Source organism: Molothrus aeneus, chromosome 30 (assembly GCF_037042795.1).
Source record: "Molothrus aeneus isolate 106 chromosome 30, BPBGC_Maene_1.0, whole genome shotgun sequence".
Lineage (NCBI taxonomy): Eukaryota > Metazoa > Chordata > Aves > Passeriformes > Icteridae > Molothrus > Molothrus aeneus.
Window position 1 is genome coordinate 3,351,001 of NC_089675.1, and position 27,177 is coordinate 3,378,177.

The following is a 27,177-nucleotide window of genomic DNA, read 5'->3' on the forward strand; positions in this document are numbered from 1 at the left end:
AGGCAGCAGGGAGGGGGGTGACACTGGGGGGGGCAAGGAGGGGGGTGGTAGGGCAGGGGGGGACACTGGGGACAGTAGGGCAGGGGGTAGCACTGGGGGAAGCACTGGGGGAAGCACTGGGGTGGGGGGTGACACTGGGGACAGGGGGGTGGGGGGCACCAGGAGGGGTGGCAGGAAGGGTGACAAGGCAGGGGGCAGTAGGGGGGGGCGCAGCAGGGCGGGGGGTGGCACTGGGGGCAGCAGGAGGGGGGTGAGCAGAAGGGGCAGGGCGGGGAGCAGAAGGGGGGGGCGCAGCAGGGCGGGAGGTGACAGGGGGGGTGACAGCGCGGGGACGTTCCCCCGCGCCGGCGGGGCCGGGGTCGCGGCCAGCCCAGCCCCATGGCCGAGCCTCCCCCCCCGCAACCCACGGCCCCCCCCGGGGATTTACCGGGCAAAGCGGCTGAGCGGGGGGAGCGGGGGGGGCACGTGGCGGCACCCGTGGGTGAGAGACACGGGGACATAAGGACACGGAGTGGGGCACAGGGGACATGGGGACACCGGGGACATGGGGAAGATGGGGGGTGGGGGGACACGGGGGACATGGGGGGACCTGGGGATAGGGGGAATGAGGGGGGTGCAGTGGGGTGGGGGATATGGGAGAGCACCGGGGACACGATGGGGCACAAGGGATACGGGAGAGCACAGGGGGACACAGGGGTTATGGGGGTGCACAGTGGATGCAGGGGGGCACAGGGGATATTGGAGGGCGCCGGGGACACGGGGGGCACAGGAGACATGGGGGGACACACAGGACATGGGGGACATTCGGGACATGGAGGACATGGGGATGTGCGGGGACATGGGGAACACAGCTGGGGGGACACAGGGGACATAGGGGTGCACAGGGGACATGAGGAACATGGTTGGAGACACGGGATTATGGAGGCATGGTAGGGCACAGGGGACACCGGGGAGACACGACTGGGGGAGGAAGGGGTTATGGGGCATGCAGCAGCATAAGGGACACGGGGGCCATGGGGAGACACACGGGACCCTGGGGACATGGGGAGGTCACAGGGGACACGAAAGACATGGGGCAACGCGATTGGGTGGACCCAGAGTTATGGTGACTTGGGGGTCACGGGGATTACGGGGGGATGCTACTGAGGAGACACAGGTTGGGGACATGTGGGACACGGGGGACACGATTGGGGCTCACAGGAAATTATGGGGCCATGGGGGCTGTGGGGAGACATGGGGGGACAAACGGGAGAACAAACGGGGGGACACGGGGGTTGGGCCAGACACACGGGGGGGTCCCAGCGTGGCAGGGGCAGGGCCGGGGCTGCACAAAGGGGCCATTGAGCTGCAGTGGGGGAGGGGCGGGGAGAGGAATTTCCACCCAAAACATTTTCCATGAGCCCATTCCTGCCCCTCCCCCACTCCAGCCCTTCCCCTCCCCTTTTCCCGGCACGGGGGGGAGAGGCGGGGGTGGGTTACACGCATGTCCGGACATGGGGACACGCGTGTGCGTGTGTGTGACGTGCAGGGACACACCCTGCACATGTGTCCTCATGCCCAGACATGTGTGTGCTCACTGGAGGCTGGGTAAAGGTGTGTGACACGTGCAGTGACATGTGACCGTCGCATGTACAGGTGTGTGACACATGACCATCCTGTGTAAAGGTGTGTGACACATATAGTTACATGGGATCATCCCATGTACAGGTGTGTGACACGCACAGTGACACCTGACCATCCTGTGTTCAGGTGTGTGACACGCGCAGTGACGTGATCATCCCCACGTACAGATGTGTGACATGCCTTTCTTTACATGTGATCAACTTGTGTGCAAGTGTGTGACACATGCAGTGACCTGTGCAGTGATCCTCTGTACAGGTGTGTGACATGTGCAATGATCCTGTGTGCAGGTGTGTGAGCTGTGCAATGATCTCGTGTGCAGGGATGTTGTTACAGGTGTGTTACTCCTGCAGAGCCCCAGAAATGCAGTCGGGCAGGCGGTGCTGGCACAGCCCTTGCACACCCAGACATAGCTGCGCACACCCACTCATACCTGTGCACACCTGGATATGCTCACACACACCTGGACATGCTGGCACACACCTGTCCACAGTGCACACACTGGGGGAAGTGACAAGGGGATTGGAAGGGACTGGGAAGGACTGGGGAGATGGCGCGGGGGACTGGGAGAACTGGTAGGACTGGGAGGGATTGAGGGGTGACAAGGGGACTGGGAGGGACTAGGAAGGGCTGGGGTAGTGACAGGGAACTGGAAAGGACTGGAAGAACTGGGAGGACTGGGGAGACGGGTGATGACATGAGCACTGGGAGTGCACGGCGTGGAATTGGGAGGGACTGGGGAGGGCGTGACGACGCGGGGACTGGGAGGACTGGGAGGGTTTGGGGGAGACAGGGGGCGGGGCCTGGGTGCCCCCCAGGGAGGGAGGACACACGGAGGGAACAAACACGCCTGATACCGTGTGACACATATGACACGTGTGTACGAGACACCGCGTGCCCGCGCCCCAGGCCGCGCCCAGTGCTCCAATACCCGCCCATTCCCCGTCCAGCCCCGCCCATCCCTGAGGCCACGCCTCGTTCCTGCTCAGCCCGGCCACTCCAGGCCCCTCCCCTTCCAAGCCCCTCCATCTCAACCCCGGCCCTGTTCCCAATTTAGCCCCGCCCATTTAAGCCCCGCCCATACTCCAGCTCTCACATTCCAAACGACCCCGCCCCTCCAGGCCCCGCCCCGTTTCCCGTCGCCGTTCACAACCTCCCACCGAAGCCCCGCCCAGATCCCGCCCCATTCCCCGCTCGCCTTCCAGCCCCAGCTTGTTCAGGCCCCGCCCCTCGCTCAGGCCCCGCCCCCGCAGCCGCACCCTCCGGGGCCGCTCGGGGCCGATCGCGACCGGGGCCGATCGCGACCGATCGCGGCGGGCCCGGGGGGGGCCGGGCTCGCCATGTTCGGCTGCGTGGAGGCGGCGGCGGCGCCGCGGCGGCTGCACGACGTGACGAACCGCGGGGGCTGCGCCCTGCGCAGGGTCCCGGTGCCCGCCGGCTGCGGGGGCCCCGCCCGCAGAGGTACCGGGGGGGCCGGGGGCGAGGGGTGAGGGGGATCGGGAGCGCTCGAGGGGTGGGAGGGTTCTCGAGTGTGTGTGGGGCTGGGGGGGCGGGGAAGCGCGGCCAGGTGTGACCTGAGCGTGCAAACGAGTGTGAGAGCGAGTGCGGGCGCGCGGTGGGTGCGTGGGGAGTGTTCGTGTCGCGAGTGGGTGCTCGGGGCGCTCGGGAGACCCTCTGGGCGTGTGAGTGCGTGTGTAAATGAGCGTGAGCGTGCGCTGGCTGTGCCCCCGCGGGGGTGACTGCGCGGGAGAGGCGGGGGCGCGGCTGCGAGTGGGTGTGGGGAGCGTGGGGGGGTCGGGGCCGTGGGGAGGGGTCTCCGAGAGTGAGCCCGGGTGTGCCAGCGAGTGCCCGTGTGCGGGAGGCGGCGTGTCGGGGCGGGCGTGGGGTTGGCCCCGTGTCCGCGGGTGGGTGCGTGGGTGTGCCGGGAGCTGGGGTGCGAGCGTGTCCCAGGGTGTGAACGCTCCTGAGGGGGGGTGAGGGTGACCCGGGGGTGCCGCGGGGGTGGCGGGAGTGACGCGCGTGGGTGCCGGAGCGGCCTGGGCGTGTGCGGGAATGACGCGAGGGGGTGGCCGGGGGGGCGTGCGCGCGGCGGGGGGCGAGTGACGTCCCCAAATTCCCCCCAGGAGGGACCCGGGGTGGCGGGGGGGGCACAGGGACGCGGGGACCGCACTGGGGGAGCCCCTTTGGGGGCTCGAGGGACCTGGAGCCTGTTTTTGGGGGAGGTCGCGGTGTCCCGGAGCCCTTTGGGGGTCAGAAATGGGGACCCGGTATTGGAGGGGCACAGGGACATGGACCACGCAGGACACTTTTGGGGAGGTCGGGGGTCCTGGACCCTGCTTTGGAGGGGCTCGGGGGCCCCGAACCTTGTTCTTTTCGGGGAGTCGCAGACCCCTGTGTGAGGGTAGAAAGAGGCACCCAGTTTTGGGGGGGCCCACGAGGGGGGTCCTGGGGGCCCCACAGGAACCCTACCGTGTACATCTGGGCACAAACGGAGTGGGAGGGGACAGAATCCCCTAAAACGCCCCTAATTTCCCCCCTTCCACCTATGCCAGTGGTGCATTGCCCCCTCCTGTATCCTCCCCCCCTCCCAGTTCCTCGGCCTAACTGGTTCCAGTCGTGGCCGCGCCCGCGTCCCCCCGCGTCCCCCCCGCGCTGCCAATGTGGCACTTTAACCCCTGCGGGGCTGCCCCAAACCCGCCCGAACCCCACTTGGCGTGGGGACGGGGGGGAGGGGGCCCTTCTCAGCAGTGGGGGGGGGGCGTCACCCCCCGGGTTTTGAGGGGAACCCCCGTGGCCCCCCCAAATTCCACCCTGGGCGGAGGAACTTCCCCCCACCTCCCCCAGTTTAAGGCCTGGTGGGAGACTGCCCCTTGGAGCGCAGAGACCCCAGAAAACTGGGGGCCCCACAGAGTCGTGGTCCCCGATTTTGGGGTGCTGTTTTTTGGGGCGCTGTTTTTTGGGGCGTGGATGCTTTAATTTGGGTTCCTCCCCCTTCAAAAATCAAACTTTAAGAGAAAACAGGCACGGTGGGGTCCCCCAAATGTGCACCCCGCAAATGAAACCCCCTCCCCGCCTCAACCCTCCGCGGGGAATCCCCAGTATTGATGCGGGGGGGGGGGGGGGTCAGAGCCAGCCCTCTCCAAACCTGGGGTGCGCCTGGGTGGGTCCCCGTGACGGGGGCCGGAGTGTGATCCCCAATTTCAGCCTCGTTTTTTTAGGGTGGGGTCCTCCCCCGCCCCCCCGGGTTATTTTAGGGTGCCCGTGGCACGCGCTGGGCGGGGTCCCCTCGCTCCCCCTTTCCCCCGCGGTTACAAACGCGCTGCTCGAGGCCGGAATTTCCTCAATTTCAGCAATTTTGGGGTTTTTTTAGCAAAACACACAAAACCTACCCAAAAAAAAAATCTGAAACCAGCCGCCCCTCCCCCACTGCCGCCCGGGCTGCGCGTCGGGGGGCTCTTCCCTCCCCCCTGTGTCACCCCCGGCACTGCGAGGGGGGGAATTGAGGGGGCTGGGGACCCTTCCCCCGGATTTTGGGGTTTGGGGAAGCTGGGTACCTCCCCACGCCAGGTGTTGGGGATCAGAGGGGAGAGGGTGAACACTGATATGTCCCGCACCCATGGTGGAATCCCCGGATTTCAGCCCCCCAGCCCCGATTTTGGGGATTTGCAACTCAGGTTTTAGGGCCGTGGAGGTGACAGCGAGATCCCCAAAATCACACTGAAGCCCCCTGTGCTTCAGTTTCCTCCAGCCCCTGTTGTGGGCTGGGGCCCCTTTGGAAAGGGGTTGAGAGGGGCTGTTTAACTCCCTCCATCTTTTGCCCCCGCAGCCCTGGAGCCCTCCCCTGGGCGGGTTTTGGGGGACACGGGCCCCCCCTCGCCACCGCCCCCGCCCCGCGTGCACAAGCCTTGCTTCGTGTGCAGTGACCGCAGCTCTGGCTACCACTACGGAGTGAGCTCCTGTGAGGGCTGCAAGGTGCGGGGGAGCCGGGGGTCCCGGGACCCCCCGGGCAAGGGGACCCCCGAGACAGTGGAAACCCTGGGGGTGGGGGCAGTGGGGACCCTGTGATGGGAGGGGGGGCACTGGGGACCCAGCACTTGGAGGAGGGGGCATCACTGGGGACCTGCCCCAATAAAAGGGGCTCACCGCAGGCAGTGGGGATCCACCTGAGGAATGGTGACCCCTTGGGAGAGTGGGAATCCCCCAAGCACTGGGGAGCAGTAATGGGGACACTTGGGGACATCACAGACCCTGTGGAGCGAGTGGGACCATGCCTGGGGGATGGGGACTCCTCCCTAGGCCAGTGGGCACCCCCTGGGGAAGTGGGAGCTCCCCAAGCCCTGTGCCCCATCCTGGGATACTGGGGAGCCACCGAGGAGCTCCACCCCAAGCACTGGGGAGCCTTACTGGGATCCCTGGGGGTGTGATAGTGGTGCCCCCAGTTTGGGGGTGCCCTGACTCCCCGTTTTCCCACTGCAGGGGTTTTTCCGGAGGAGCATCCAGAAGAACATGGTGTACACGTGTCACCGGGAGCGCAACTGCCAGATCGACAAGGTCACCCGCAATCGCTGCCAGTTCTGCCGCCTCCAGAAGTGCTTCCAGGTCGGAATGTCCAAGGAAGGTGCGAGGGGGTCTGGGCCGGGGTCCCCCGAAGTTGGGGACCCTCCCAAACATTCCTGAGGGGCCCTGGTGGTGTCGCGGTGGGCCTGGGGATGTTCCTGTCCTTGGGAGGGACTTGGGGAGGATTTGGGGCTGTGGAGGGGACTGTGGGTATGAGGCTTTCCCTCCTTGGGTGTGAGGCTTTCCCCCCTTGGTCTTGCAGAGGAATTGCCTAAAATTGAGAACCCCTCCCCCAAAGCCTTGCTGAGGGGTCCCAGGGTTCTGGGGATGCTCATGGTGGGGATGTTCCTGTCCCATGGGGGATTTTTGGGGGAGGAAACCCCACCTGAGAGGGATCTGAGGGGGCACACCAATGCCCCCAACCCCCAATCCCACCCCCCCCAGCCGTGCGGAACGACCGGAACAAGAGGAAGAAGGAGGTGAAGGAGGATTTGGGTGGGGATGAGCTGAGCCCCGAACTGGCCGAGCTGGTGCGGAGGGTGAGCAGAGCCCACCAGGAGACCTTCCCCTCCCTGGGCCAGCTGGGCAAGTACACCACGGTGAGCAGGGCTGAGGGTCTGGGGGGACCAAGGGGGGGCCCCAACCCTCCCCCAGCCCTTGGATCTGGGGCAGGGTCGCTGCTCCCTCCTGATCCTCCCAAACATGAGCACTGGTGGCAGCTGGGGCTGGGGACATGTTCAGAGGGAGTGGGGCACCAAGTTTCTGTGCTTAGGGGGTTTTGGGGGTCCCTTTGGGGGTGGCCCCAACCCCAGCCCTCACACCTACAGTTGGGTCCCTGTTACCTCCTGATCCCTCCAAACCATAAGTGCTGAGCCCTAGTGGGGGGGGGGGGGGGGGGCTGGGAACAAGTTCAGGGGTAGGGGGGCACTGGGACAGCACTGGGGGTCGTGGGTGGTGTTTGGGGGGTTACTTGTAGGAGGGACTCTAATGCTGGAGCTCAGAGCGGGGTCTCTGCACACCCTGACCCCTGAAAACTCAGCTGCTGAGTAAGGGGGGCAGCTGGACCTGGGGCTGGGGGTCACTGAGTGCCAGCACTTTCCAGGGAGTCCCAGCAGGTCCTGAACCCCCATAACTGAGCCTGTGTCCCTCATAAACTGAGCACTGACCACATAGTGCAGCTGGACCTGGGGCTGGGGGTTACTGAGATTGGGGGTCTCAGGGGGTCCCAGTGGTCTCAGGGAGTCCCAGTCCACCCTGAACCCCCATTACTGAGCCCATCCCCCCCAAAATCTGAGCACTGACCACTGGGTGCAACTGGACCTGGGGCTGTGGGACAAGTTCAGGGTGCTGGGGTTGGGGTCCCAGAGGTTCCAGGGGGTCCCAGGGGCTCCTGAACAGTCCCCTAACAGCCGTGGCCCCCCCTGTGCCCCCAGAACTCGAGCGCTGACCACCGGGTGCAGCTGGACCTGGGGCTGTGGGACAAGTTCAGCGAATTGGCCACCAAGTGCATCATCAAAATTGTGGAGTTTGCCAAGAGGCTCCCAGGCTTCACAGGGCTCAGCATGGCCGACCAGATCACTCTGCTCAAGGCTGCCTGCCTCGACATCCTGGTGAGGCTTGGGGGGAGCTCCTCAGGGGGCTTAGGGGCTCCTTGAAGGGGCTTGGGGTGGCCCACGATGGTCCTGACCTCGCCTCCCCACAGACAGATATCCTGGAGAGGGGCTGGGAGGTCTCCTGGGAGGGCCTGGGTGGGTTTGAGGATCCCTTGGTGGGAAACTTTATGGTCCCTTAGGTGCTTTTTGTGACCTTGGGCTATTTTGGGGTGTCCCTGACCCCGACCCTCACCCAGTGCTGTGTCTGTCCTGTGGCAGAGCCAGAACAGGACAGGACAATGCTCCAGGATGGGCAGATCATGGGTGGATTTTGGGGTCCCTGCCCTGCAGATGCTGTGGATCTGCACCTGCTTCATTCCAGAGCAGGACACAGTGATGGGATGGGCTGACCCTGAGTGGATTCTTGGTGTCCCTGGACGTGTTTTCAGGCCCTTCTGTGGATTTTTATTGTCCCTGTGTGGATTCTATTGCCCTTGGGTGATTTCAGTGACCCTGGATGGATTTTTGGTGTCCCTGGATGTATTGTGGTGCCCCTTGGTGATTTTGGGGTCCCTGCCCCACAGATGCTGCGGATCTGCACCCGCTACACGCCAGAGCAGGACACGATGACGTTCTCAGACGGGCTGACACTGACCCGGACCCAGATGCACAACGCGGGGTTCGGACCCCTCACCGACCTCGTGTTCGCCTTTGCGGGGCAGCTGCTGCCGCTGCAGCTCGATGACACCGAGACCGGGCTGCTCAGTGCCATCTGCCTCATCTGTGGGGGTGGGGACATGGGGGACATTGCAGGACACGGGGGGGACAGGGGACTGAGTCAGGGCTGCTCATCTGTGGGGTGGGGACATGGGGGACATTGGAGGATGGGGGGGACAGGGGACTGAGCCAGGGCTGCCCAGTGCCATCTGCCTCATCTGTCAGGGTGAGGTTTTGGGGGACATTGCAGAGATGTTGGGAGCGTATCAGGGCTATGGCAGACATGGGGACGTGGGACTGAGTTGTGGCCGCTCAACTGCGGAAGTGGGGACATGAGGGGATACTGGGGGGAGATGGGGATCTCCAGAAGATGGGCATGTGGGGACATGGGGACGCAGGGACAGGGGAAATGGGGACGATGTCTATGCAGGTGGTGTCTCTCTCTCCCCAGACCGGATGGAGCTGGAGCAGCCCCGGCGCGTGGAGCGGCTGCAGGAGCCACTGCTCGAGGCTCTCCGGGTCTATGCCCGGCGCCGGCGCCCGTGGCAGCCTCAGCGTTTCCCTCGGATGCTGCTCAAAATCACTGACCTGCGTGGCATCAGCACCAAGGGTGAGCAACCCCCAGATCCCCGGGGCCCCCCAAACTGCAGCAACCCTGCCAGGACCCCAGAACCCCCCAAACCCCCTTGGGATCCCCCCAAAACCCCCTAGCCACAGTGATCTTCCCAAATGCTGTTCAAAGTCACCACCAAAGAGGGCAACCCACAAACCTTCCCAGGACCCCAAAACCCATCAGGACACCCCCAAACCTGCCCCTGGCACCACAGGATTTGAAGCTCTCAGGGAGGCACAGTTGAGGGTCCTGGGGGTGTTTCAAGGTTTTGGCAGTGCGGGGCGGGGGTGGGGGGGTGGCGGGGTCTGAAGCTCATTTTGGGGTTGTTCAGGGTATCTGGGGAGGTTCAAGGTTTTGAAGGCGTTGAAGCTTTTGTGGGGTTTTGAAAGTTGGGGACTGTTGACATTTGGGAGGGCACTGAAGTTCATTTTTGGGTGGGATTCAAAGCCTCAGGGGGAGATTCAATCTCTTGTGGGGTTTGCAGCAAGGCTTTGCAGCAATTGAAGCTCATTTTGGAGGTGTTCAAGGTCTTGGAGGTGTTCAAGGTCTTGGAGGGGTACAAGGTTTTGCGGGTTCAGGGTTTTGGGCGGGAGTTGAAATTTGAGAGGGTGTTGAAGCTCATTTTTTGGAAGGGGGTTCCATCTCTCAGGAGGGGCCCAAGGCCTTCAGGGGTGTTGACATTTTGGCTCCCCCAGGGGCAGAACGAGCCATCACCCTGCGCACGGAGATCCCGGGGCCGATGCCCCCCCTGATCCGGGAAATGCTGGAGAACCCCGAAATCTTCACCGAAGTGGGGGGGGATGCACCCCCCCCGCCCCCAGAGCCTCCTGCCGCCCAGGACAGTCCCCCTGGCCCCCCCACATCCCCATAGCCGCCCCCAGCTTGGGGAGGATCTCCAAAACCCATCCCCAGTGGGGTGGGACATTCAGAGCTGCCTTCCAGGGAAGCTGCCTTCCTCCTCCCTTTTGCTCCAGGGAGGGGGAGCTCCCCAAAGTGCCCCCCCCGAATTTGGGGAAGGGGGCAGAGACTGACAGAGCAAAGCTATTGCCTTAAGCTGGGGGAGTCTGGGGGCACCCCCCAAACCTCAGCTTCACGCCAAAACCTCCTCAGACCCTGCTGCCACCCTCCCCTTGTACTGGGGGGGCTGTGAGGGGGGGGAGAGTTGGGGGCCCCAGCATCTCCCCACCAAATTAATGCCTGGCACTCCCACGGTGCCCCCCCATGGTTTATTTATTGGACACAGGGTGGATTTGCGAGGGGGGACACACCCCCCTTCTCCCCCAGGACATCCTACCCCCCAACTCTGGGGGCACATTGTTTGTATTGGTGGGGGGCTGCTTGTGGGTTTTGCTTTTTGATGCTGTTGGGGTGAGGAGGGAAACCCCAAAACTGCCCTCCCCTGGTGGCCCCCCAAACACTACAGAGACCAAAGATGGGGGACACAAGGTGACCCCCACAACCTCCCCCCATTTCGGGGTGGGCTCAAGCCATAGGGTGACCCCAAAATCCTGGGGGTCCCCCCAGACCCAACTGCCCTCCCAAATCTCTGTTACCCCCAGCCTGGCTGGATTGTAGGGTCTGGCCTTACTGGCCCCCCTACAACTGCCCCCCTGAATGTGGGGGTGCAGAGCCCTCAAGGGGAGCCTGTTACACTACACAGAAGGGTACCCCCCCCGGGGGCTGCACTTTCACCCCTATTTATTCCTCTGCGTTTACATCGGGCCCCCTCAGAACAGGGCCCCCCCCCCGCTGCTGCACCCTGCTAACTCCCCCCTTTTTGGGGGGCCCCCCTGCCATGTTTACAGCCCACCCACCCCCTCCCGCGCTCAGGGGGGACATGGGACTTTTCTATTTTTGCAAAATAAAGTTATGGAAATTTTGGGGGGAGTAATGAATTTGGGGTGGGGGGGCTGTAAAGGTGACTTGGGGGGAGAGGGGAACCTTGGGACCCCCCCCCTGAGGTGAGGGGGCACCCCTGGGGTACGGGGGAGGGGGGGGTACCTGGGGTCCCTTCTGACTTAGAGACTCCCCCAGGGACAAAGAGGCTACTTGAGGACCCCTCCCCAATTGGGAGGACCCCCCAGAATAAGAGGGTCACCCGGGGACTACCCCTAGCTATAAAGAGGGGACACCTCTGTGCCCCTCCCCAATTTAAATCCCCCACAGTCCCAATGTAACCTCCCCTGACTTTGTTTGGCATGAGTGGGTTCTGGGGTCCCCCCTCGCTCCCCAAAGGACTTAAATTTGGGGTTAAAAAAGGCAAAAACCCAAGTTTTTATTTAAATAAACCCTAAAGGAGGAGGGAGGACACACAGTGGAGGGGGAAACTGGGGGGACACAGTGGAAAGGGGGGACACAAAATTTGGGGACCCTTAGAAAAATCTACAGTTTAAAAGTGACCCCCCCCCCCTCCCCCCCTCCCCCCCCAGGGCTGCACCCCGCTTCCCCCCCATAGCAAAATAACTGTATTAAACCCTAAATCCCAACAAAACACCCCAAAAATGAAGCCAGGGGGTGTGAGGGAGCTGGGAGCCCTCGCAGCTGGGGGACCCTGGAGTTCCCCCCCCCCCCCACCTCTCCCACCAGAATCCCCCAACCTCCCCCAGCACCCCAACCCTGCCGGAGCCCCCGAACTGCCCCCCTGGGCCCCACAAATTTGGGGGAATGGGCTCAGCAGAGCCAAAGTCCTTCTTGAAGTGTCATTGGGGGAGGTCCCCAAAATTTGGGCCCCTCCAAAAACTCCTGCAGGCCCAGAAAGGGGGTTCAGGGCACAAAAATGGGGGGGCGCAAACTCATCTGTCTTGCCCCTTGGAGCAGTCTGTGATGGGGGGAGAGGGACCCCCCAAAATGGGGGGAAGAGCAGGGCCCACCTCGTGGTCTCTGGGGGCTGCTCCTGCCCCCCTCACCTTGCCCCTGATCCAGGGGTTTTCCTTTCCCTTGGAGCAGGGTTTCCCCAGAAACTGGGGTCTCCTTGCCCCCCTTTCCTTGCCCCCACCTAGGGCGCAGACCTCCCAGCATGGGGGGACATAGGCAGCACCCCAAAACTATGTGGAATTAGGGGAAGCCCCCCAAAATCTGAAGGAGTTCCAGAGGAAATGGGAAGTGCTGCTGAGTGTCCCACAGGATGCGCCACTCAAGGGGGACCCCAAATTCCTTTTCCTATTTTCCAAAAAAAAAAAAAAAAAAAAGGGGTGTACCCCCCCAAGCTGAGGCACTCCCCAACATCTTCAGTTTTCCTCCTTTTCCCAAAGAAGAGAGGGATTGATGCTGCTGTTCCCAGTGGGACCCTCCTACCTGTGCACAGGCATCCCGGATCCGCCGGGATTTCAGGCAGTTTGGGGGTTCCCAGTCTTTCCTAAGAGGGGGAGGGGTGGATTCAGGGGTATAACGATGGCGGGGGGGGCACTTGAAGATTCCAGGAGGATTTTTGGGATCATAATCCAAGTTTTTAGGCCGGAGGGCAGGAACGATCCAAGTTTTTTCATGCTGGCAGCACTCGCGTTCTTCCCCATCCTTAGAGGGGTGAGAAATCCAGGTGAGGCAGAGCATGGTGATGTGCGGGGGTGCAGGAAGAAACACCCCCCTCCCGCACCCCCTGAACTTCCCGGTATTTCCAGATTTTCACAGCAGGAGCTGGGAGTCGGGCGGGGTCTTGGTCTGGCAGCCTTGGCACATGCGCTTGTGTCGGAGCAGCCGGTCCGTGCGGGAGAAGCTCTGCGGGGACAAGGCGGGCTCAGGTCTGGCGGTGGCGCTGGGGATGCCCCGCCCATTCCCACGGGAATTCTCCGGGAATACCTGCATGCAGCGCTCGCACTGGTAGGGCTTCTCCCCGCTGTGCACGCGCTTGTGCCGCTCCAGGTGGTACTTCTGGATGAAGCGCATGTCGCACATATCACACTCGAACGGCTTCTCCCCTGGAATTCCGGCCGGGAATTAGTGAGGGAAGGGCCGGGGAGACTGGGACTGCTCATTACCGAGGGTTCATTAGCGGTGGAGGGAGGGGGTGGGGGGGGCTGCTCATTAATGAGGGCTCATTACCGGTGTGGATGAGGATGTGCCGTTTGAGGTGGTAGCTGCTCCGGAAGGCGCCGAAACAGTGGTCGCAGATGAAGTTCTTGAGCTGGAAGGAGCCGTTTTGCTCAATCACCACCATCTGAAATGGGGGGGATTTGGGGGTTCAGAGCCGGGGGGACCCCCAGCAGCCCCCCCAAATCCCCCCCCCCGGCCGTCCTGCGCCTGCCGGAGTTTGGGAGATTGTCTTCCTCCTCCTCCTCCTCGTGCGGCGCGGCGGCAAACCTGGGATCCTCGGCGGGAGGAGCTCGGGGGTCCCTCGGCGCCGGGAACCCGCTTGCGGCGCTGCCGGGGGGGCGAGGGGGTGTCAGCGGCCCCCGAGATGGCCCCCGACCCCCCCCAGACCCCAAAATCGAGGGGGGACCCCCCGCTGGGGGAGGGGACCTGCCTTTTTCATGGATTTCTTGGGGTTGGAGGCCTCAGGAGCATCATCGTCCTTGCGGGCACGGGGCTTGTCGGGGTCCTGGCGGAGGGACTGGGGGGGACAGGAATTGGGGTGGGGGTTGGAAAGGGGGGTTTGGGGAGCAGAAGTTGGGAGGGGTTTGGAACAGGGCAGGAATTGGGGAGAGGGGATTGGGAAGAGGGGATTGTGGGTCCAGGAATTGGCAGGGAGGGGTTTGGGAAGGGGTGATTGGGGGGCAGGAATTGGGATGGGGGATGGCGAGGGGGGAAGTTGGGACGGGGGAAGAAATTGGGGGGCATTTGGGAAAGGGAGATGGAAGGACCAGGGATTTGGAAGGGGACAGGAATTGGGGAGGATGGATTGGGAAGGGGGGATTTGGCAAGCAGGAATTGGGGCAGGTTGGGGGAGCAGGAATTGGGGGACATGAATTGGGATGGGGGGATTAGGGAGGGTAAATCGGGGCAGGAAATTGGGGAGGGGGGTTCGGGATGAGCAGGGAATGGGGAGGTTGGGGGATAATGGAATTGAAGGGGAAACAATGGAATTAGAACAGGAAAATCCGAGGCAGGAAAAGACCAAATAAAAGAGGAAAAATCCAAATGAAGGAGAAAAAGTCCAACAAAAGAAAGCAAAGGGCAAGTGAAGGAAGGAAAATCAAGTAAGGGCCGGAAATAGGAAATGAAAGGATGAAAAACTCAATAAAAGCAGAAAAAGGTCAAATGAGAAGTGGGAAAATGAAACTAAAGTAGGAAAACTAAAGGAGGAAAAAGCCAAATAAAGGCAGGAAAAAGCCAAATTAGAAGTGGAAAAGGTCAAACAAAATATAGAAAAGGATGACTAAAGGGAGAAAACCTCAAATTCGAGGAGAAAAAATTCAAATTCAAGGAGGAAGAGGCAAATTAAAGGTGGAAAATGCCAAATTTGGGGCAGAATAGCCCAAGTTAAAGCAGGGAAAAAAATTAGTTGGAAACCCCCCAAAAAAGTCAGAAAAAAAGAAATTAAACATAAAAAAAGCAAATTAAAAGTGGAAACCCCCAGATTAAGTGTGGCAATACCCAAATTAAAGGTGGAAAACTCCAAATTAAAGGTGGAAAACTCCAAATTAAAGCAGGGAAGCCCCAAATTAAAGGTAGGAAAAGCCAGACTGACGGCATAAACCCCCAAATTAAGGGCAAAATCCCCCAGTCAAAGGTGGGATCCCCCATGGAAGGTGCCAGATCCCAGCCAGGGCGTCCCACTCCGTACCAGGAGGTCAGGGCTGGAGCCCCGTTCCCGGTTCCCGTCCTGTTTCCCGCCGGATTTGGGCATCATCTTCTTGCTGGCGACGGTGGGGACGAGGCAGACGCCCGAGAGCCCCTCGCAGGCCAGGAGACTCGCCTGGAACAGGGAGGGACCCCCAGGATCAGCCCCCAGCCCGGGAACACCGGGGGGCACCCTGGAGGGGGGTGGGGCAGCAGCCCCCTGCTTCTGGGGCCCTGATGGGAGCTTTGGGATAATCTGGGGAAACTCTGGGATGATCTCGAGGGAAGTTTGGAATAATCCTGGGGAAACTTTGGGATAATCACGAGAGAAATTTGGAATAATCCTGGGGAAACTTTGGGATGATCTCGAGGGAAATTCTGGGGAAACTTTGGGATGATGTCAAGGGAAGTTTGAGGTAATCTGGGGAAGCTTTGGGGATGATGTCAGGGGAAATTTGGGATGATCCCAGAATAGTCCTGGGAAGACCCCCAAAGTGGGACAGAAGGGGTTGAACCCTCTTCTTTCAGCCCAATGAGGATTTAAAGTCAAATGGGAAAATTCAAGGGAATTATGCGCAACTTTGGGATAATCCTGTGGAAAAGTGGGATAAACCCATGGCAAAATGGGAAGACCCCAAAACTGTGAATGGAGGAGGATGAACCCCCTTTTTTGAGGCCTGTTGGGACCTAAGGGTTAATGGGAAATTAGGGGATAATCCCAGGGAAAAAATGGGGAATTATGGGGAAAATCTGGGGTAATTCCTGAATAATTTTGTTAAGAGCCCCAGAGAAGGAGGGTTTAGGGGGGGGTTAGCCCTAAATTTGATGCCTGACAGGACCTAAATGCTACCGGGGAAATTTGGGAAATCCTGGAGAAAACTGGGATAATCACAAGGAAAATTCAGGATAAATGTGAGGAAATATTGAGAGAATACCAGGGAAAACTGGGATAATCCTGGGGTAACTCTGGGAAGACCCCAGGGTGTGTTTGGGGTTGGAAAATCTTCTTCCAGCCCAGAGAGGATCTAATGGATAACAGGAAATTTCAAGATAATCCTGGGGAAAATTTGGATTATCTCAGGGAAAACTGGAACAATCCAGGAATAACTCTGGAAAAACCCCAAAAGTGGGGAGGGAAAGGTGGGGCGAGGCAAAGACACTCCCAAACCATCTACTGAATGACTGACCTGCCTTTATTGGGGCCCTAAAGGCTACTGAAGAAATTTGGGAAATCCTGGGGAAAACTGGGATAATCAGGGGAAAAATTTGGGATAATACTGTGGAAGTTTGGGAAGAATCCACATGTTGAAGGGCGGCTTGAACTTCCTTTTTTGAGGCCTCACAGGCCCTCAGGGCTAAGGGGAAAATTCAGGGTATTTCTGGGGAAAATCAGGATAATCTTGAGGGGAACAGGGATAATCCTGTGATATCCCCTGAAGCAGGATGGGGGGATGGGGAGGCACCCCCCACCCTGGCGCAGGGGGAGGGAAGCTCCAGCTCTCTCCCCTCTTCTTTCCCTTTTCCCATTTTTTTGGGGCCATTGTTCCCCCAAATTCCTGGGCCTGGGGGTGTCAGGATGCAGGGGGTGGGGGCTCATTACCTGAGCCATGCTGTGGGAGCCTTTGGCCTTACTTCTTGCCCAGGTAAAGCTCGTTTGGGGTAAGAAAAGGTGGGATCAGTAAATTTTTATGGATTTTTGGGCGGGCTCCAGTACCCGCCACGGCGCCGCCATTCCTTCTTCTCCTCCTCCTCCTCCTCCTCCTCCTCCTCCTCTTCCTCCTCCTGAGGGGGCCACTGGGGCAGGAAGGGGGGGGAGACAGGGCCGGGCTCTCCCCCAATGCCGGGACCCCCCGAGCTGGGCGGGTGCTGGATCTGCAGGGACGGAGCTGAATCCAGAGGGATCCGCCTGGGGGAACAGCAGGAAAAGGGGTCAGAGGGGGGGTCGGGGGAGGGGGGGAACAGAGGGGGGGTTGGGGTGGGGTCAGGGGGGAACAGTGGGGGGGCAGAGGGGGTCAGAGAAGGGCCTGAAGAGGACCTCGGGGTGGGAGCCGGGGGGGAAACAGGGACACCCCGCGAGGAATGTGGGGGGGTGTCCCAGGACCGGATGGCACTGGGGGGGGAAATTCCTGAAACAGGGGGCGTCCCAGGGGAAGAGGGAAAATGGGGGTCCCGAGGGTGGGTGACTCTGGGGAGCGGGAGGTGGGCGTGGGGACGGTTCCGGGGATCCCGAGAGTGTCTGTAACCTGCGGGGGTTGGAGGAGTCGGGGGGTGACACAGTGGGGGATCACCAAGTCTCGGGGGGGGGCGTCACGCCCGGGGGTGAGCGGGGAGGGGGGGAGCACGGAGGGGGTGGGACCACCAGGGAGACCCCGGGGACAGCAGAGATACCGGGGCTGTCCCAGCGGCTGTGTCCCGGGGAGGGGTCACAACCGGGGAAAGGCCTGGGGAGGGTCACGCCGGGAGGGGCCGCACCGGAGATCGGGGCCGCCTCTCTCGTTAGGGACCTCCCCTCAATCCTTCCCCATCCCCCTCCCACCCCGAGCCCGTTCCCCTTCCCTCATCCCCCGTGGGAACGGCCCCCCGGTGCCGGTCGGAGTCCAGGCGGCCCTCAGGGTGCCGGAGAGTCTCGCAGGGGGTGTCACGAGGGGGTCGATCCGTACCTGCCGCGGCCCCTCCGCGCTCCGACCGCCCGAGCCCGGCCCCGCCGCCCCCCCGCCGCCACCGCCACCCGGAACCGGAAGCCCCCGCCCCCGCCGCCGCTTCCGGGGCCGCAGGGCGCCGGGCGGAAGTGCGGGCTTCCGTGCGCATGCGCAGAGCGGCGGCGTGACGGCGAGTGCTGCGCCGCCATCGTGGGGGGCTGGGGGGGGAGTTACCATGGCAACGGCGCGGCCTGGACTCCTCTGAGAGCCCCCGACCCTCTCCAGGGGAGGGACCTACCCGGGGAGGGTCGCACCCCCCGTCGATCCCCCCTGACTCACCGCGAGCGGGACCCACTACAGCCCCCTACATGTCCCCCCATCCGCGACAGGGACCGAACCCTCCCACCCGCCAATCCTCCGCCGGCGCCACGCCCCGCGGCCCCCACTCGCGACAAACCCTTGGGGACCCCCCACTACAACCCCGCTTTGGGCTCCCCCCCTCACTCCCACCCCTTCCCTTGGGGTGTCCCCCGTTACTCCTTTTGGGGGCTGGTCCGCCCCTTTCCTCTGCCCCCCTTTTTGTCCCCCCACACTCCCCTGGGGCCGGTACTGGCTCTCCCCGTGGCGTCTGGGAAATGAGGGGGATACTGGAAATGGAGCACTGGGATTTGGGGTACACTGGAAATGAAGGGCACTGGGAATGGGTGTGGGGACACAGGACATGGGGGACACCAAACACTGGTGGGGGGACACACTGGGAGTGATGGGAGGACACTAGGAACAGGTGGGCTGCACAATGGGGACAAGGGGGACAATGAGAATAAGTTTGGAGACCCTGGGAATGGGTGGGGGCCACACTGGGAATGGGTTGTGGGGACACTGGGAGTGGGAGGTCATATGGGGTCACCACTCTTCCCATAGATCCGGGGACATAGTCCTAACCCTGCCCCCTGTCCCCAGAACCCTCCGGGGTTCCTTCCCGAGTCCTGGACTTTGCTCCTTGCCCCCTGGCGACGTGACCAGAGGAAAATTCCATCCTGGGGAGGGAAGAGAGAGGAGCTGGGAAAGCCTGATCCAGAGGGGCCTGATCCCAGGAAAAGCTTCTCCTGGGAGCACCTAATTCTAGGATCCCCTGGTCCCAGGATCACCTAATCCTGATCTTGGAAAATTGCAGCTGGCAGAAGTGAGAGGAGAGGTGAGTCCAGAGAGCCTGATGCCTGCAGAAACCCATCCTGGGAACACCTAATTTTGCAATCATCCTGTTCCAGAACTACCTCATTCCAGAAGAACATCATTCTGGAATCGCCGTATCCCAGGAGAATTTAATCCTGAGAGAGCCTTATTCCAGGAGCACCTCATCCCTGGGGGAAGCTCAGCCTGGGATCACCTTATCCCAGGAGAGCCTTGTCCCACAATCACCTTGTTCTGGGACCACCTTATCCCAGAAGATCCTTGTCCCGGGATCACTTTATCCCAAGATTATCTCCTTCCAGGAGAAGCTCATCCTGGGATCCCCCACTCCTGCCACCTGCTGCCAATTCCAGGGTCCCTCCCGCTGCACTTTGGGGTCTCCCTGTGTTCTCCTGCCATGGCTGAGCCCTCTTGGTCTGGGGACAGCATCTCATTGGAATGTCCTGGCCTGGACACAGCCGCTGGGGAGGAATTCCTGCAGGAAGTGTTCCAGATCCTGCTGGAGGAGGGCGTGCGGAAGAGCACAGATGTGACACAGAAGGTTGGGACACTGGGGCACTCGGGAGAGGGGGGGGTCCCCAGTCCCATCCCTCCTATTCCTGTTTCCAGTACCATTCTCAATCCCAATCCCATTCCTGTCCCCACAGGTATGTGACTGGAAGGAGCTCCCTGGGAAGGGGTGGGGTTCCCGATTTGTCCCTATTGCTTGTCCTGTTCCCAGTCATTCCCTGTCCCAGTCCCAATCCCATTCTCATTCCCAGTCATTCCCAATCCAATTCCCAGTCATTCCCAGGCGTGTGACTGGAAGCAGACATGGAAGGGGATGAGGGTCACAATATTGCTCCTTTCCCAGTCCTATTCCCATTCTGAAACCCAGTTCCAGTCCCATTCCCAATCCTGTTCCTAATACAAGTCCTGCTTCCAGCCCTGTTCCAACAGCTAGTCCCATTCCCAGTGCCATTCTCAGTCCCGTTCCCATTTCAAGTCCTATTCCCATTCTGAGTCCCCTTCCCAATCTTATACTCTGAACAGGACTGGGAGTGGCACTGGGGCTGGGAATGAGAGTAAGTCCCAGTTGCAGTCCCATTCTCATTTCCAGTCTCGTTCTCCATCTTGTTTCCATTTCCAGTCCTATTTGCAGTCCCACTTCCAGCCCCATTCTCATTCCCATTCCCCATTCTGTTTGCAGTTCCGGTGCCAGTCCCATTCCCATTCCGTTTCCTGGTTCCAGTCCCAGTCCCATTCCCAGTCTTGTTTCCATTCCCAGTCCCATTCTCAACATCATTCCCAGCCCATTCCCCCTGCGGTTTCCAGTCCCGTTCCCAGTCCCTCCCAGTCATTCCCAGCACTTTCCCAGGTGTGTGACTGGAAGGAGCCGCAGGAGCTCCGGGACCTGCTGGATCTGGAGCTGCGGAGCGACGGGGAGGGGCGGGAGCGGCTCCTGCAGCGCTGCCGGGACGTGCTGCGCTTCAGCGTCCGCACTGGTGCGCTCCCAGTACACACCAGTGCACACCAGTACAGCCCCAGGGCAGGCCCAGTGCCTCCCAGTTTAGCTCTGCACAAACTCCATTTGGCACGGCAGCTCTCACTTCAGCCCAGCAGTTCCCAGTGTGGCCCTGGTGCCTCCAGTGTCAAACACTGTGGCCCCTGCCACGTTCCCCTCCATGAACCCCCGATCTTCTGTGTCTCGCTTGACTGCCCCCGTGCCCCCCCCCATTTCCCCCTGCATCCACTCCCTGACCCTCCCCATGTGCCCCCAACTCCCCCATGTTCCATCTGTTCCTTCCCTACCCACCCTCGATCCTTCATGTCCCCCCATCCTCCATGTCCCTCTTGTGTCCCCCCTGATTCCCCTATATCCCCCCTGCCCCCTCATTTTCCCATTTCCTCACACCCCCTCATTCTGCCCTCCATGTCCTCCTCCTGTCTCCCCAGTCTCCTTATGACCCTGCTATGACTCCTCTGAACCTCCCAGGTCCTTCCCTTATCTTCCCGTGTTCCACCCCCCACGTGCCATCCCAAACTCTCTCATGGTCCCCCCCATTTCTCCCTATCCCCTCCCATATCTCTCTCTGTTCCCCCCTCTCCCCCCGCCCATGTCCTCCCCTGACCACCCTCTGTCCCCAACATGTTCCCCCAGGTCACCCCCGCTTCTTCAACCAGCTTTTCTCAGGGCTGGACCACCACGCCCTGGCTGGCCGGTTCCTCACCGAGACCCTCAACACGAGCCCGTGAGCCCCCGACACTCCCAAAGGGGGGCTGGCGGGTGGGGAGACCCCTCAAAAACCTGCTGTGACCCTCCCCTCCCCCAGATCCACCTGCAAGGAGCTCCTGGTGCTGATGGAGTGGGGGGAGGATTTTGGGCTGCTCAAGTTTGGAGGGAGGGTTTTGGGGGGATTGAGGAGCCCAAATGAGGAAGTACCTGCCAAAACCCTTTGCTGACTCCCCTGATCTGGCCCCCAGTGTTGGTGCTGATGGAGGGGGGGTTCTGGGGGGAGGGTTTTGGGGTGCTGAGGCTCTGGGGAAAGTTGTTTGGGGTTCTGAGGTTTCAGGGGGAGAGGAACCCCCCAACTCCTGCTGGGCCCTTCCAGGTACACATACGAAGTGGCCCCAGTGCTGGTGCTGATGGAAGAGCAGGTCCTGGCCAAGCTCCGGGAGCTTGTGGGGTGGAGCAGCGGCGACGGGATCTTCGCTCCCGGTATCCCAGACCCTTCCCGAGGGGTATCCCTGTCCCCCCTCTGCCCCTGGCAGCCTGTCCATGGTGCCCTGGGGGTGAAACAGAGGTCCCTGTCCTGGGCAGGGGGCTCTATGTCCAACATGTTGGCCATGAATGTGGCGCGATTCCGGCGTTTCCCGGAGAGCCGGAGCAGAGGGAACTGGGACCTGCCTCGCCTGGGCCTGTTTGCATCCCAGGAGGTGGGAGTGGGGGCTCGAGGTTACCCCAAAACCTAATCCTCAGAGTAATCCCAATTCTAATCCATGGGGTCATTCCAAACCTTATTCCTGGGGTCACCCCAAAACCTGATCCCTGGGGTCATTCCAAAACCTGATTCCTGGACTCATCCCAAATGTGGCCCCCTGAGGTCACACTGAACCCGATCCTCTGGGTCACTCCAAATCTGATCCCTGGGATCCCCACAAAACATGATCCAGGGGGTCACCTGGAGTCATCCCAAAACCTGATCCTGCTGTTGCCCCAAAGCTGATCCTTGGAGGTTGCCCTAAACCTGATCCATGGGGTCACCCCAAAACCTGGTCACAGGTTACCCCAAAACCTGGCCCGTGGGGTCACCCCAAGTCTGATCCCTGAGATTACCCAAAATCTGGGGTTACCCCAAGTCTGGTCCCTGAGGTGCCTCCAGATCTGGTTCCTGGGGTCCCCCCAATCCCAGTCCTGTTTTCCTGCCCAGAGCCATTACTCCATCCTAAAAGGAGCTGCTCTCCTGGGAATTGGCACGGACAATGTTCACCTGGTGCGGACAGATGAGAGGTAAGTGCTGGGAGGTCCCGAGGGACCCCAGGTTAGGGGATTCCTGCATGTATCCATCCCTATCCCTTCCTTTCAGGGGGAAGATGATCCCGGAAGAGCTGGAGAAGGAGATCCAGAGGGTGAAAGCTGAGGTCAGGAGAGGCTGCACACCTCAAAGCCCCTCAAACTCCCCAGTGCCTCTGCAGTATCCCCAATGGCCTTCCCAGGGTTCCCAAAGCTCCCTCAAAGTCCGTGTGTCCCCCTCTAAGTCCCCAAAGCCTCTCCAATGTTCTCAAAGCCTTTCCCATGTCCACAAACCACCCTCCATGTCCCCCAATGTCTCCTCAAACCTCCCCAATGTCCCCCCAAATAACCTGAATATCCTCCAATGCCCCCCACTGTCTCTTCAACTCTTCAATCCACCAAAGTCCCCTGTCCTCCCCAGACCTCCTGTCCCCCCTTAAAGTCAGTCTCCTGTCTGCCCCAAAGTCCTCTGTAGCCCATTTCCTGCACCCCCAATGTCTCCCTGTATCCTCCAGCACCCCCCAGCCTTCCTCCTGAGCCCCCTCAAAGTCCCCACAAATGCCCACCCAGGGCTCAGAGCCCCTTCTTTTTCTGTGCCACCATCCTGGCCACTTTTGACTCCCTGTGCTCCCCTGCCCTCTACCCCCTTCCATGCCCCCTGCACCCTCCAATACCCCCAGACCCCTCCCTAATCCTCCCCCCAGGGCTCGGAGCCCCTCTTCGTGTGTGCCACGAGTGGCACCACTGTCCTAGGTGCCTTCGACCCGCTGGATGCCATCGCCGACGTCTGTGCCCGCCACGGGCTATGGCTGCATGTGGACGTGAGTTCGGGGGTGCTTGGCTGGCGGGGGGCTCGGGGGTCCCCCTGTGGGTGCTGATCCCTCTTTTCCTGCAGGCAGCATGGGGGGGCAGCGCCCTCCTGTCCCCCCGACTCCGTCATCTCCTTGCCGGCATCCACAGGTGTGTCCCTCCCCCTACCCCTGCAAAAGACTCCCACCCACCCTCTGAGCTTTTGGGGATACCCTTTTTCCCCACAGGGCCCCCCCAAACTCTGCTGTTCCCCCCCACCAGAGCTGACTCAGTGACCTGGAACCCCCACAAGCTGTTGATGGTGGGGTTGCAGTGCTCGGCATTCCTGCTCCATGACAGCTCCGTAGGTGCCCCCCATCCTGAATTCATGCTCCTAGGATGCCTTCTGGGCCCGCTCATTAATTTTGGTGCCCCCTGCTCCTTCCAGGGGCTCCTGCAGCGCTGCCATGGTGTGGGGGCCTCTTACCTGTTCCAGCGGGACAAGTTCTATGACGTGTCCCTGGACACAGGGGACAAGAGCCCCCAGTGCGGCCGCCGTGCCGATGGCCTCAAGCTCTGGATCCTCTGGAAAGCCGTGGGGACCCGGGGGCTGGCACAGCGTGTGGAGCGGGCGTTCAGTGCCACTCGGTGAGCCCCAGGATCAGGGGGACCCTCCACCCTCCCAAACTTGGCTTCACCCCTTTGCTCTCCCCAGGTACCTGTTGGAGCAGGTGAAGAGGAGGGAGGGATTCCAGCTGGTGATGGAGGTAAGGGTGATAGTGGAATGTAGGATGGGGGATATGGACACCTAAGAGTCCTGGAGGTTGGAATGCCACAGGTTTAAATCATCCTGGAGCTTTAACTCCCTGGGGGTTAATCCCAAAGTTTGAATCCCCAAAGTTTAAATTCCAGAGTTTTCAATCCCAGAGGCTGAAATCTCAGAGGTTTGAATACACATGGCTGAATTCCTGGCATTCCGAATCCCAATCAGATTCTGAGAATTGGGTGAATGGCCATGATCTCCTTCTTCTTCCTCTTCCTGCAGCCGGAATTTATCAACCTCTGCTTCTGGTTCATCCCACCCAGCCTGCGGGGCCAGGAGAACTCCCCGGAATTCTGGGACAAACTGGGAAAGGTGAGCCCAGAATTCCAAATTCCCCCACCACCAACAGCCTTCCAAATCCCCAAAAATCACCCAAAAAGAAAAACAAAATCCTCCTGAAATGGTGTTTCCCCCTAGGTGGCCCCAGCCATCAAGGAAAAGATGATCCGGAGGGGCTCCATGATGGTGGGATACCAACCCCAAGGATCCCACGTCAACTTCTTCCGGCAAATTATCACCAATCCTGCTGTCACCCGCCAGGACCTGGACTTCTTCCTGGATGAGATACAGGAATTGGGATGGGATCTGTGAGCACTCCCCAAAACCCCTGTGAAAGACCCCAAAACCTTCCCCCCATCCCTGAGGAAGAGGAACAGAGCCTTGATTTCCTCCCCACATCCCAAATTGGAAATGACCCCAAAATTCCACACTTATGGAATAAAACAGCATTTAATGGTCCTGATCTGACAATAATTTGATATAACCCCACCCTCAAAATAGGGTTTGGGGTGTAGGGGGTCCCTTAATTCCCCTGGAAGCTCCAGAGGAGGTTGTGGATTCTGGGAACAGCATGTAGTGGCCTTGTGACTCTCCTGACATTCCCACGACTTCTTGAAGCTCCAGAGGCTGGAACTTGTAGGGAAGAGGATCTGTTAGTACCCAAAAAAACTCTTGGGAGAATACTGCAAAACCTGCTGCGTCCATCCCTGAGGAGGTGGAGCAGAGCCTGGACTTCCTTCTGGGATCTTTAAATCAGGAGTAAAGATGGATGTTCTCCGCGCTTGATCCTAAAACTCAGCACTCATGGAATAAAAGAGCATTTAATGGTCCCAATTTTAAATTAATTTGATATCACACTCCCCTCGCCCAGAAATGGAGTTTGGGGGTCCCTCAATTCCCCTGGAGGCTCCGGAGGAAGTTGAGGATCTCGAGATCAAGACGATCAGCATGCTCAAGGCAGGCTAGGAGCTGGGACGCCGTGGCTTCGTGTCGCTGCCGCCGCTGCCAATCCCGCAGCATCTCAAAACTCCGCAGGATGGAATTGTTCGGATTTTCCTCCTGGATCTGCTCCAGCCGGCTCCGCTCCAGCCCTAGATACAGAATTCCCACCTCCTGCCACTCTCTTCCCAATTTTCGGGCGACTGTCATCAAATCCTTCTCTGTCAAGCGTCGGGAATTCACGGGTGGAGCTGGAATCCCTCCAGGATGCTGTCCTGAAGTGGGGTCCCCGGTCACATTGGGGGTGTCCCCATTAGGTTCCCTGGGGGTTTCCTCCAGGATTTGCTCTTCCAGGGGCAGCTGGAAGCGTTGGATGAGGTCGAGGCGGCCGATCTGCCGCAGGATCCTAGCGGTCACATGCAGGGAATTCCCTGGGAAGCGCTGGAGGAGGATCTGGCACAACTCTGGCCGCGATGCCTGGAGCACAAGCCCGGCAGGAATTTCGCTTCCCAGTAGGTACTTCAGGTCCTGGAACTGCTCTTCCGAGAGCGCCTGGTGCACATCCAGCAGCACTGCCCGCTCGTCTCTCGCCATCGGGGCAGAAAATCCCGCAGGGAAATGGGGTCACTGCTGGGACACAAGGGTTTGGCTAGAGGAATCACCATGCAGCCCAAAAAGTGGGGGATAAAGCGGGTGACCCCTGGGCCCAAAAAATTCGGGGTGTGAGTGGAAAGGGGTCACCCTGTGCTCCATAAATTGGGGATAGATGGGTCACCACCCACCCCAAGGGCTTTCCTGGTGCCCCCGGGGCTGAACCCTCCCAGCGTCCCCCTAGAGCAGACCCTGCCCTGGGCCTGAGACCACCGAGCCTCCCCCCAGTGGCCCCCCAACCCTGGGGCTGGGTCCCCACTGTGCCTCCCCATCCTTCCTTGGGCCTGGGACGCCCAATATCCCCCCAGTGCCCCCACTCTGTCCTGGCTCCCCCCGATGTCCCTCCCGATGTCCCCGCCGTGTGCCTAGTGCCCTTCCTTCCGGGTCCCCACGATCTCGCGGCGCCCTCGGTACTTCCCTAGCCCGGATTCCCACAGTTCTCTCCCTCAAGCCCATCGTTCTCCCCCCGCCGCCGCCCCGCTCTCACCGCGCTCCGTTCCCGCCAGGGCAGTTCCGCATCTGCGGAGTGGAGGCGCGGCTTCCTCTCCCGCCACAGCGGAGCGGGGCCGCTTTGAATGGACGGGGCGCGTCCTGCGTGGGGCCGTCCGGAGCGGAGGAGTCCGGAGCGGAGTCCGGAGCGGAGTCCGGAGCGGAGTCCGGAGCGGAGTCCGGAGCGGAGTCCGGAGCGGAGTCCGGAGCGTCGTTTGGGGGCTCAGGGGCGGTTCGGGGGTGCGGGTCGTGAGTTTTGGGCCCAGTGTCCAGCCCCGAGTGCGGCCGCGCGGGAGCCCTTCCCTTCGCCCGGCCTCGTCCGGTGCCCCTGAGCCCCCGTGCTCCCCAACAGCGGTGAGTGGCCACCGGGGACAACCCCCCCCAAACGGAGAGTGAGCAATTCCCCTCGCCCCCGCCGTGTCCTTTCTTTTTTCCGCTTCCCCTTGCGAGAGCTCCGCCGCGATTGCTGAGTTGCGGGAGGAGGGGCGAGAGGGAGCGACCCCCCCCCCCCAGATACAGGGGTTCCTCCATGGGGGAATGGGAGGGGCTGTGGGGTGGGACGAGGGCAGTGCCATCATGTCACTGTGTGTGTGACCCCAGCGTCAGGAGGGGCACGGAAAGGCTTCGGGCAGGACGAACCCTCCCTTGGGGGCGGCAGCGGCCCCCCCGTGGGGTGTCCTCGGGTCACCCCAGTTCTCTCCCTGCCCCCTCTCTTCCCCCCTGGTCCTTCCGTCCAGGGGACAGCGGCAATGGACGCTGGGGGGGGGGTCGGCCCCCCGGGATCCCCCCGGCCCCACGGATCCCCGGGAAACCCCACTGCTCGAGGGCCCCCCCACAGGTGAGACCTCTCCACCTCCTGCCAAAGAGGCCTCTGGCCACGGCAAGAGGTTCTGAGGGGGAATCGTGGAGGGGGGGTGGGTGCTTTTTCTGGGGTCCCTTAACGACCTGCAATGGGGGAGACCCTGCCCTTCTGGTACAGGGAGACCTCAAACCTCAGGGAGGGTCCCAGGGGGTCCCAGGGATGGGGGGGCTTGTGGTCCCACGGTGTGGAGGGACCCCGATCCCAGAGT

General features: G+C 61.1%; 4 protein-coding genes across 10 annotated transcripts; 2 read left to right on the forward strand and 2 right to left on the reverse strand.

Annotated features, from left to right (window-relative positions):
• Positions 1 to 2,960: 2,960 nt before the first annotated feature.
• On the forward strand, positions 2,961 to 10,979 carry RARG (retinoic acid receptor gamma). Its single transcript, XM_066567747.1, has 8 exons — positions 2,961 to 3,081; positions 5,447 to 5,592; positions 6,097 to 6,238; positions 6,622 to 6,776; positions 7,611 to 7,787; positions 8,354 to 8,558; positions 8,938 to 9,096; positions 9,795 to 10,979. Exons 1-8 carry the CDS (start codon positions 2,961 to 2,963, stop codon positions 9,968 to 9,970), a joined length of 1,281 nt encoding a protein of 426 aa, XP_066423844.1. The 3' UTR covers positions 9,971 to 10,979.
• A 1,580-nt stretch (positions 10,980 to 12,559) lies between these two features.
• On the reverse strand, positions 12,560 to 17,539 carry ZNF740 (zinc finger protein 740). Of its 3 annotated transcripts, none has more exons than XM_066567625.1 (8): positions 17,475 to 17,539; positions 16,415 to 16,720; positions 14,819 to 14,950; positions 13,559 to 13,645; positions 13,396 to 13,455; positions 13,138 to 13,252; positions 12,895 to 13,013; positions 12,560 to 12,813 (listed from the first exon to the last, which is right to left on the reverse strand). In XM_066567625.1, exons 2-8 carry the CDS (start codon positions 16,421 to 16,423, stop codon positions 12,721 to 12,723), a joined length of 615 nt encoding a protein of 204 aa, XP_066423722.1. In that variant the 5' UTR covers positions 16,424 to 16,720; positions 17,475 to 17,539; the 3' UTR covers positions 12,560 to 12,720. The 3 variants fall into 3 exon arrangements, with proteins under 3 accessions (XP_066423722.1, XP_066423721.1, XP_066423723.1); XM_066567624.1 differs by having other exon boundaries at positions 16,529 to 16,720; positions 17,475 to 17,533; XM_066567626.1 differs by lacking the exon at positions 13,396 to 13,455 and having other exon boundaries at positions 16,529 to 16,720; positions 17,475 to 17,533.
• A 794-nt stretch (positions 17,540 to 18,333) lies between these two features.
• Positions 18,334 to 24,491, forward strand: CSAD (cysteine sulfinic acid decarboxylase). Of its 4 annotated transcripts, XM_066567726.1 has the most exons (15): positions 18,334 to 18,648; positions 18,947 to 19,185; positions 20,002 to 20,128; positions 20,785 to 20,875; positions 21,236 to 21,342; positions 21,445 to 21,560; positions 22,055 to 22,134; positions 22,211 to 22,265; positions 22,842 to 22,958; positions 23,033 to 23,097; positions 23,209 to 23,290; positions 23,375 to 23,574; positions 23,642 to 23,693; positions 23,972 to 24,061; positions 24,167 to 24,491. In XM_066567726.1, exons 2-15 carry the CDS (start codon positions 19,042 to 19,044, stop codon positions 24,338 to 24,340), a joined length of 1,500 nt encoding a protein of 499 aa, XP_066423823.1. In that variant the 5' UTR covers positions 18,334 to 18,648; positions 18,947 to 19,041; the 3' UTR covers positions 24,341 to 24,491. The 4 variants fall into 4 exon arrangements, with proteins under 4 accessions (XP_066423823.1, XP_066423822.1, XP_066423824.1 ...); XM_066567725.1 differs by lacking the exon at positions 18,334 to 18,648 and having other exon boundaries at positions 18,684 to 19,185; XM_066567727.1 differs by lacking the exons at positions 18,334 to 18,648; positions 20,002 to 20,128 and having other exon boundaries at positions 18,684 to 19,185.
• On the reverse strand, positions 24,460 to 26,469 carry LOC136567924 (uncharacterized). 2 transcript variants are annotated; one of them, XM_066567730.1, is made up of 2 exons: positions 26,106 to 26,469; positions 24,460 to 25,594 (listed from the first exon to the last, which is right to left on the reverse strand). In XM_066567730.1, the coding sequence occupies exon 2, from the start codon at positions 25,559 to 25,561 to the stop codon at positions 24,920 to 24,922; it is 642 nt and encodes a 213-aa protein (XP_066423827.1). In that variant the 5' UTR covers positions 25,562 to 25,594; positions 26,106 to 26,469; the 3' UTR covers positions 24,460 to 24,919. The 2 variants fall into 2 exon arrangements, with proteins under 2 accessions (XP_066423827.1, XP_066423828.1); XM_066567731.1 differs by having other exon boundaries at positions 24,460 to 25,597.
• Positions 26,470 to 27,177: the final 708 nt, after the last annotated feature.